General features: G+C 31.5%; 1 protein-coding gene across 3 annotated transcripts in view; it reads left to right on the top strand.

Moving 5' to 3' along the window:
- Positions 1-960: 960 nt before the first annotated feature.
- The window catches only part of LOC146539549 (zwei Ig domain protein zig-8-like), a 37,960-nt gene continuing 27,912 nt past the window's right edge, over positions 961-11,008 (top strand). Inside the window, exons 1-3 of one of the 3 annotated variants that reach the window (XM_085208221.1) lie at positions 961-1,206; positions 1,601-1,686; positions 6,980-7,135. In XM_085208221.1, coding sequence (XP_085064347.1) covers positions 7,096-7,135 — 40 coding nt within the window. In that variant the 5' untranslated portion in view covers positions 961-1,206; positions 1,601-1,686; positions 6,980-7,095. The remainder of the gene's footprint in view (positions 1,207-1,600; positions 1,687-6,979; positions 7,136-11,008) is intronic. The other 2 variants (XM_085208219.1, XM_085208220.1) reach the window with 2 other exon arrangements.

The raw sequence follows: 11,008 nt of genomic DNA, 5'->3' as shown, positions 1-11,008 counted from the left end.
ACTCTTCTGTTCTTTACACTCAAATACGTAATATTCCCTATATAGATGTGTATTTTGTTAAAATAAACAATAGTTTTTTAAAAATATATAGATACGCCAACAAAACCAACTTTATTATTATACAATTCTAAACTTTCACGTTTTTAAAAAAGAACTAACATTTTTGCACTCCAAGTTAAGAGTTTAGAATTTTGACAAATAAAAATAGGTAAAAGTGGCGAGATAGAAAAGAAATAAATACATGTCACTGGTCCAAACATTTTGCGAAACTTTTCAACTATACAAGCGCTCACTAGTCGTGTTTTCCTTTTTCACTCTTTTTTGTTAGAATTGTTTGTTAAAATTTTATCTTTAGGGTTTTCGACAGTTTTTTACATATATATACATTCTGGTATATGATCTGACCATCAACGTTCCCACTCAATCGAATTTTTAATGAACTCGGTTAAAAATAGTTTCGTGTGAAATAAAATGTTTACTTAAATAAAATACAATATAAAAACATTTTTTAAAGCTTCACACTGTTACCCGTACATAGTTTTATAGGCAGAGGGAACCTGGGAACCTAGTGTTAAGGCAATTCATTCTCATTAAGACAGTTCCGTTTCCCACTTTCAGCCGAATTCTGGAGGCATTGCGTATTGAACGGCGGGTCTCAACACCAGAGCGAGGAAATGAAAATATTAAATATTTTATTTTCTCAAGCGGGAATCGAAACCACGAAACCCGTTGCGTTTGAGGATACGCTTGTGCTCCTGCATTACGACTAACCAAAAGAAAAAATGTAAATTACAAATAATTTTATAACGAAAAATGTATTGAAAAAATACTGATTTGTTCTCAAAGTTTGAGTATACCAAATATATCTTTAACCAATGCGCTTACAGCGTAGAATATCACAATGGGCCCAAAGCAAAGGATTGTGAGTGCGCATGTACGACTGCGCCACATCGCCCGCCGGCTGGCCGACCGCCACTCCAGTCCGCTCGTACGACGGGGACGCGCCGTCGGTCGCGAATAACGAAATTACGCTATAAACATTCTTTATAAAGTGCTATGGAATATCATTTGTGACAGATAATAAATAAATAGTTTTTTTTTTTAATTTTTCTTTTAAATTTGTGTGAAGTGCGATCGTTGGACAGAGTAAATAGGACTCGGATTGTTTAGTAAAATGGTGAAATGTTTTTAGCGGATTAAGTTTTGGTATATGATGTGGAAAACTTTTTTATAAAATATATGTTAATAGTCTTATTATTTTTTTGTTACTAATTTGATTCATGAGCCAATAAAATTCATAAATAAAAACATAATAAGCCGAACATTAAAATGTTCGGTTTATTATGTTTATTAAGAAATACGGTTATAGAATTTTTGTATTTTAGTTAAAGATAATTTAATTTTTAATAATAACAATATAACGCTCATGCAGTCTGTGGTAAATAATTATTAATAAAGTCACATTTTTTAAAATTAACAACATAAAGAAAGTATTTGTACTTTATGCCGTATTTTCTATTAAGCTGAAACAGTTAAAGCTTAACTTTTGCTATTTCGTCTTTTTTAAAATAAAAAACCTGACAATATTATAAACTTTCAGCAATTACAATTAAAGAGGTTATGTATGTCTATATGATATAATTATTATTATATTTTTAATTTCAAATAATCATTCTTAAACTAAGCGTAAGTATAACGAGTTTTTTTTGTATTACAAAATATATTTAATATATATTTTTTTATCTTATATATTGGTACTTTTTATCTTTAAATATTGCTTTTGTAAAACGTTTTATTTATTTAATATTTAAATTAATAACACGAGTATACTAAAAGTTTCCTGCATGTAGCAGGACCGGTAGAGGGGAGCCTTGTGTTTAGACATTCCGATCCCAACTTTCTGCCATATTCTGGAGTGGCGGAACTTAACGCTTCTCTCTTCCTTGACACCAGTACGAAGAAGTAAACATATTAAATATTTCACTTCCTCGAGTGAGATTCGAATCCAACACTTGTCGCAGTTAATTCACACCCTACACCACGATTGGCCTCACTCTGTTAACTATAACCGGTATAAATAATAAATATTTGTAAAACTTTAAAGTATTCCATACAAACTTACGAATCGTACTAGTTTCAATAAAAGTTAGCAACGCAAATTTGTAAATGAGCTCGGAAAGTTGTTGCGTATTATTAAAGTTAATTGCTGACTACTTATTTTTAATTATTATTAAAAGTAATATTATACATTATTTTAATTATTACGTATATTTTATTATTACTTTGACAAAATACATATTATATAGATATTAAAAGAAAAAGAAAAGTTTAAACGAAAAAACTATAATATTATTAACATATTAATTGTTAATATAACCGTTGTAGCGTCCAAGATGTCATTATTATAATATACATATGTATATGGACGTTCTGTGCCGTGATTGGAGGCGTGTAATTGCTACACGAAACCAAGATATTGCGTGTGGGTGTCAGATATATTATAATACTAGCGGCCCGCCCGCGGCTTCGCCTGCGTGAACTATGTTATTATTAATTTCTGTCTCCATGACTACCACGTCCTATAAGTGACGTTCATGCAAAATTTCAGACTCCTATCATTTGTAGTAACGAAGTTTCATACAAACTTTCAACCCCAAAAACAACCCCTTAGAAGTCGAATATTGCAAATTCCCGTCTTAGCGAGCACCTACGTCCTATAAATAACTCCTATGTAAAATTTCAGATTCCTAGCACATGTAGTTTCTGAGATTTCGTGATGAGTGAGTGACCATTAAATTTTATATATATAGATACAAACATCAAAAGCCTTTTTCCTTTTGGGTTCGATCCCCACTCGAGTAAGTGAAATATTTTTTTACGTTTATATTTCCATTTCCTCCCTCTAGTGTAGAGGCAAGGCGCGGCGTTGAGTTCTGCCACTCAACACGCAATGCCTCCAGAATTCGGCAGAAAGTGGGGAACGGAGTGTCTTAACACTAGGTTCCTTCTGCCTACCCTGCTGTGTGCGGGATACAGCGTGAAGCTGATTTTTTGTTCAAAATCCTTTCATTTCCTTAAATTTATAACAATTTACATGTATAATGAAACTCTTTATTATTAATTCTGGGTTAGAAAGTTTCTGCCAATTTTCATTACGGCCGGCTTAGTGGTTTAGGTGAGTAAGGAACTCTTTCGTGTCTCGTGGGACTAAGACATTTTGTGTCGATGAAAAGTAGGCTACTTCCATTACCCGACACCATTATCTTTGTTATCTCTACAATTTTCAAAGGGATTACCATTTTTTGCTAATAATTAAAACTCTTCTTTGAGGCTATTGTGGCACAATTGGAGAACGCCTGTAAGTTTAACGGTTGTGGGTATGTCCCCTTCTTCTTCTTCATATACCCATTTTTGCAAGATAAAGAGCGACGCTGAATTCCACTACTCCTCATGCAATGTTTCAAATGCAGATTAAAAGTGGAGAACGGACTATTTGGACACTAGTATCTCTCTGCTCTCTATTGAAGCATAAAGCTATTATAAAACAAAATCCAGATCTATTATATGCGTGACAACTTAACTTGATATTATTTCAACATCATCATCATCAGCCTGTTTTCGACCACCGCTGGACAAGATCTCTTCAATGGTAGGCCACTCTTGTCGTCACGAGACAATAATAATATTAATATCTACTATAGCAAAAAATGTTTTAAAATTGAAACAAATTGAAAAATAAATAAGTGTTTTGCTCTCGCATGTACAAGAATCTCTCGAGGTCCCTCGCTACATGCCTACGAGTACATTCCGCCAACCTATTGATGCTTTAAAGGAATTATTAAATTATACGTCCCAGTATAAATAGAGCAAGTTTCGTCCGCCTCGCTTAGTGCAGGCTTCCCGATAAATTGCTAGCTTCCCGTTCATAGTTGAGTAATGCTGTAAATTTTCCAATAATAAATTATCCGTAAAAGAAATGAAAGACGGAACTATTTTTTCGTTCTCTAACAAGGAATGAAAATTCACATTCTTTGTGCTACCTTCAGTACCGTCGCCGACATCAAACAAGTAAAATGTTGATTAATTGTGTTGAAATGGTTCTATCGTTTGTTCAAATCGTTACAAAAGTTACAAAATTAGGGAAGTCTGTGGACCTTTTACGTCATTGCTTATTAAGTTTCTAGTCGATAATAGTATTTAATAATGTTATTTAAGAAAAATATAGGTATAATATGGTCTATAGGTATTATGGCCGGTTGTCAGTCCGATTTCCACTAGAGGAAATGAAGTATATAATATTTTCATTTCTTCGCTTTGGTTTCAAGGCAAAGCACGGCGTTGAGTTCCGCTACTCAACACACAATGCCTACAGAATTCGGCTGAAAGTCAGGGGCGGAGTGTCCTAAAACTAGGCTAGGCTTTTTTCGTAGGTTCTATATCTTTATACATCATCATCATCATCAACAGCCATCTTTTGTCCACTGCTGGATATAGGCCTTCCCCAATTCGCGCCACCACACTCGATCCTCAGCTCCTCCTCCTCTTTATTCATAAGTCAATAAAATCCATTTTATTACATATTCTGTCTAAGAATATAAAATGGAAAATAAATTCAGTTCAGAAACAGGAAATACTCACTTAAAAGTCTTTAGAGATTATAATTATACATTTACAAAATACCCATTTTTTTATAAGACAGATAACACACAGTTCATAATAAATGAACCTCTTTAGTCCGATTGTGTAAATAAAACAGACAAAAAAGAAAATATTCAAACTGTGTAAAAATAATAGTATCTACATCCACGTTAAAAGCATCTAGCTCTCTTGGGATGTAACTTTATGCGCAATGGTTCAGGCAAAACGGTGGAACTTTTTATACGGTGAAATTAGATAAATTTGTAATTTATATACATTACTTCATACATATGTATGTATATTTGACGCCAGTCGTTAATGGTGTTAATGTGGTTGTGGATTCGATCCCCATTCGAGGAAATGAAATATTTATTTAAATGTATATTTTCATTTCTTCGCTCTGGTGTCGAGGCAAAACGCGGCGTTAAGTTCCGTCACTCAACACGCAATGTCTCCAGAATCCGAAGGAAAGTTGGGAACGGAGTGTCTTAGCACTAGTTTGCCGTGCCTTTTCCATCATATATCTTTTTAGTCATTCTTTCATTATTTATTTGTCCGACGCACACAGGTGAAATTTACGTAATTCATGGCCAATATTCAAAAAATAAAGTTACTTTAATTAAAAAATAGTAACCTCAATTACATACTAGACTTCCTTGATATATTATATCTATAATCTAAATAATTTAGCTTAAAGTATATTTATATAATAACACGAAACCCAAATGGCAGACGAACCTAAACTTAATGAACAAAGACCAGCTTACATAAATATTAAAGTACCTGAGATATTATTTTAGTAAGTATTTTAAGTACTTTTTATAATTGCAACTTTCAATTATCAACTAAATTTGTTTACGGGTACACATTGTTTGAGCCAGCATGCATTACAAACTAATTATGGATGTTATCTATAAATTGGTCAGTCATTATTCAAAGTGTTCTCCCCTAATTGATTTCCCGACATGACTCACTGAACCATTATCAAATCAATAACATTAATAAAGAAAAACGTTATTTGTATTTTTGTACATAGATACAGATAGTAAGGTACGGTAAGAGAGGTAGGGGGAGACCTCAGTTAACCTTCGAAAACACAGTATCAAAGATACTGGAGGAAGATTACGTAAAAAGCATGAGGATCCCCCGGAGGGCATGTATGAAGAGGTTGATGACAATGGACGAGTCGAAAGAGGTATGTAGAGACCGTAGCGTGTGGCGCTCCGTTCTCTCTGACTACCCCGCTAGGGATAAAGCGTGAAGCTATATATGTATGTAGATATAGATAGCATATTTTATTCAACAATAATTTTCCAATTTAAAATTAAGAAAATTATATACTGATGATGAAGACGATATACTGACTGATAAATTGGAGCCTCAATTATTTTATTTATGTAACCATTAACGTCGATACTAAAGTTAGAAATTTTAGAAAATCAGTATAAATGTAGATCTCATTCTTCCCATTTGTTCCACTTACCGCTATACATATATTATACTGTTCGCTTTTGCATCAAAACTTTTCCTATTATTTATCCTTTTAACGTACTTAAATTACTTTTTCACAGATTCTCCAAACATTCTTTTTGATTTTTATTCTCGCCCACACCGATTCATAGATTCGACATTTCGAGAGAAATCATTCCATAGATTTTTTCATTATCGTTTCGTTCAGAAGAGTTTATTAATTTTCCGTAGAGAATATACCCGACATCTACGACATTCTTCTTCTTTAATTAAATTTTTAAAATATTCTATTGCTTTACAGTTTTGTTTACTCTAAGAGTATGTCATTTATTCACGCCATTCAAATATCATAATTTGAAAGTTATTTATATGTAAATATGTATAGATTTATATACCATTTATTTTAAAGATAACCTAAGGTTATCCTTTGTTTGTAATTTATATTGAGTTCCTTTATTACTCTGTTACTACATATCAGTCGTGATAATAAGTTAACAATAACACACCAAAATAATAAATAGGATACAGTTTAAAAAATTGAAATATTATTTTATTATTAAAAACTTGGCCATAATGTAACAACAAGTTTAAGCGGGCGAAGCCGCGTTTTGATCGCTAGTATATTATAAAGATTAGAGTAGGCTAATTATGAAGAATTCAGCTTTATTCTTTTGCTCAACAAGTAGACGTTAATCGTATTAGGCGATTAAATATTAATTAATGACTTATTATAATAATCTGGACTACAGAATTCATTGGATATATTATTTTATGTTAATTATATCTTTTATACTAAATCCCACGGATATATATTCCTAATGGAAACAGATTTTACGAATTTAATAATTAATTTCTTAATTTTCTTTTGCAGTGCTTAAATTGAACAATATAAATGTGTAAAGTTTTTAGAGTTTTTCAAGTTTAAGTGTGTGTTAGTGGACTAATACTTTATTATAGTGCAAGGACACGATGTGAATAACATTCACGATGTGGGCGGCGGAGCTCAGCTGTATTTTCATATTATTTGGTAAGTACACCTTGACATTTGACTAGTATTTTAAAATAGAACTATTCATTTTAAAGCTTTCATGCAAATATAAGTAAATGAATATTTAATATAAGGGGCGAAGTTGTACAGTTGTGCAATAGGTTGTGAGTTCGATTCTCATTCGAGGAAATGAAATATTTATTTAATTTTTCACTCATTTCCTCGCTCTGGTTACGAGGCAAAGTGAGTTCTGTCACTTTACACGTAATGCTTCTAAAATCGGTGGAAAATAGGTAACGGATGTGTCTTAATGGGAACGGAGTCTTATAATGGGTTCTCAGGTTCCCTCTGCCTACCCTGTTATGTGTGAGATATAGGCTAAAAAAGAATATTTCGTAAAATATTTATAAAGCTTATTTTAATTAATAATAATTGTACACTATTAAGTAATTATAATACAACGTTACAATTTCATAAATTGCATTTCACTTTTGGCGATTGAACTTTAATATAAATAATTAAAGTAAACACAATGAGGTTATATTTAAATGAAAACGAGCCTTTTATGATACTCCGATATGGTTAAGCGAAAGACTTCTTTATCTGCTTGTTTTCTCAGTAATGCGAGAGATATATTAAAAAATAACATTTATAAGAGGAATGTTACGGAATTCCGTAACAGCAAATAAAGCTATAAAATATTTTTATTTTATTTATTTATTGAACAGTACCATACAAAAATAATAAATAAATCTAGGTGTAACAAACATCATGTAAAATGTGGAGAAAATTAACTCTTAAGCGACGGCAAACAACTAGTAAAAAAGAAGGTATATAGGTACATACATTTTTGGAATGATTGAAATAAAAAAATAACTCTCCGTAATCATAATCGATTCCGATTCTAAATGAAACTTGTTATGACAGGTTCTTAATTTAACGGCCGTGCCGACATAATATGTACTTGTACTTACAATCCCTTATTACGAAGCAGCGATAACAAGTTTTAGTAGGATGAATAACTTTTATTACTAGAAAAACATAAACAAGAAATTTGCCAAACTGACAATAACAGATTCTTTAAATAATATTTTTATCAAAATTATTATGTTAAAATTATTGGAAAGTAACGGATAATCCGATTTTTTGTTGTTTTCCTATATCTTTATCCTATCCAGATTCAAAATATTACCTCCGATTATAACTATAAATTAATATTTAAAATAATGTTCATATTACTAAAAATTTTGGGATTCATTACAATTACATGAGACCACTAAACTCGATTATCCGGTCCCCAGTTATACGGATTCGCGATTATCCGGACTATCAACCGGGATAATTATTTTACTATCTACTACAATAAACCCAAAAAAAAAATATTACGTACGATTTCTTAATAAACGATTTTCGTTGATATGTACTTGTTGCTTTTAATAGTCATATATATAACAATTATTTTTTTTCTTTATACATTCGATTATCCGGATCTTCGATTATCCGAATGACTAACGACGACAATTAGTCCAGTGTTTTACCTAACTGTAATGAATTAACAAACACAATTAAAAATTCATTTACGCAATATCTTAAAACAACACGATAACGTTCTTGTTTAAATATCATTATCTTTAAATGTATTTTCACACAGCGTAATGTAACTCTTAGGACAGAAACAAATAAACTTTTACTATTAGAAGATAAAGGCTTTTGTAAACGCTCTTGGAAAGGGGATAATAACGATTCCACCCTTAAAAGCTGGTTTTCGCCAGAACCTAATAGTTGTTTGGAGAATTCCTAGTCTATTTCAACATATATTGTTAATCCTGTTACATAAAATAGGAAGAAATTATAGAACAATTTAGCCCTGTATTACAATTGATTTTTCCGAATGCTTATATTTAGATCCTAAAACATAACCAATTAAATATAAAAAGAAATTGATATTGAATTGTTTAAATATAGTATATAAATTGGTCAAGGATCTTTTTCAATTCCATTAGGCTTTTACTATTTTTATCAAAGTGTATGTATGTACGTGTATTATGTAAAGTATAATCTTGCATTCTTTAAAAACCCTACAAAACCCACAGCCATAGGAGTGCCTTCGTTGATTGAGTGATTTTGTTGATTGATTTGAGTTCTTGGAAACAAAGATTACAGAATTTAAATTTTATTGCCAGAGAAAAAAAATATAAGCATATTAAATCAAAACGTGTTCAGAAAATATTAATTTTATGTTTACTTTAGTATTTTGGTAGCCATCGTCCTTAAATCACATAGTAAAAAAGTTAATTATTTACAAATGTAACTAAATAATAGAGCTAATTTTAAAATAGCACTTAACTATTTAATGAAATTATTATTTGTTGTCTTTTTAATGTAGGCATAGCCGGAGTAGAGTGTAGAGTTGTTTAATTTAAAAACTAATAAATTCCATACCTATTGTATGAAGAGTATATAAAATAAATTATGAAATACCACAATTTATATATTAATATATTGCTTTTATAATATTTTATAATAATTTATAAATATTTTTTGCATTTCCATTTACAATAGTCTCTCGTTCCATTCGATATTAAAGCAATATCAATTTCCATAGAATGAGACAAGATTAAATTTTCTTGTGAAATAGAATCGAAGAATTCTGTCAAAATCAAATTAATTAAAAAAAAAATATATTTCTTCATAAGTATATAATGTATACCTATGTATTTATTAGAACCCAATTTAATTTGATATTTTTTAGACTCTACAATAAGTTTATATGATAATTTTATTCAATTTATTTGCGCCACTGGCACCGGTTGTAGGTTCGATTCATACTTGAAAAAATGGAATATTTAATATTTTCAATTATTTACCTCTACCATATTAGGGATTAAAATTAAATCAAATTAAATCATCTTCACGCAGTATCCCGTACACAGCAGGGTAGGCAGAGGGAACCTAGTGTTAAGACAGTCCGTTCCCCACTTGCTGACGAATTCTGGAGGCATTGCGTGTTGAGTGCCAGAAATCAAAGCCGAGCTTCGCCTCGACAGCAGAGCGAAGAAATGGAAATATAAATGTAAATAAATATTTCACTTCCTCGAGTGGGGATCGAATCCACAACCGTCGCGTTACAGTCACACCCTTGTGCCGCTGCGCCTCGGCCTCTATATTCGGGATGCAACATGAAAAAAAATAATCAAAATTATAACTCATTTATGAAAATTACAATTCCCCTTCCACCCTCTGCCTACAAAATGAAATACTTCCACAATACGTCAGTTAACGCTTCAAGAGTATGAGAATAAAAAAAAACAAGCGGGACGTGACGCAAAAGAAAGTACATTTTTATCGTCGCCAGGCTCCATCATAATGGACGGCTTCGGATGAAGGCGGATGAAATCGCCCAACTTCAGATAATCAGCATGATTCGGAAAAAAAATGCTTATAATATAAATATATTCTGTTTACTTGTTTAATTCACGTTTTCGTTATATGTAGAGAAAAAGCAATAAAGTACTATGTAAACTGAATTGAGTCGTTGAGTGTATGATGGGAAATTTAATATGTGAAGTTGTATTTATTGAAATGATTACATTTCTTAAATATGTTACAGTTTATTATAAGATTTCTGTTTTCTTTGAATGTGAAATGGTTCTGTGTGTTTATATTTTTTTTTTCACACACACATACACAGAAGGGTAGGCAGAGGGAACCTAAAGCTAAGACATTCCGAATCCCACTTTCTGCCAAGGTCTAGAGATATTGCGTGTTGCGAGTAGTGGAAATCAACGCCCCGATTTGCCTGGATACCAGAGCGTAGAAATGATAATATTTTTTTCAATTTTCAATAAATATTTAATTTCCGAGTGGGAATCGAACCTACAGCCAGTCACTTCACTATTGGCGGTATAATAA

This window comes from Heliconius melpomene, chromosome 4 (genome assembly GCF_056956725.1).
Source record: "Heliconius melpomene rosina isolate 202511_hmr_F chromosome 4, ASM5695672v1, whole genome shotgun sequence".
Classification (NCBI taxonomy): Eukaryota; Metazoa; Arthropoda; class Insecta; order Lepidoptera; family Nymphalidae; genus Heliconius; species Heliconius melpomene.
Note: the sequence above shows the minus strand (reverse complement) of the source record. Positions and strands in the feature narration are given on the sequence as shown.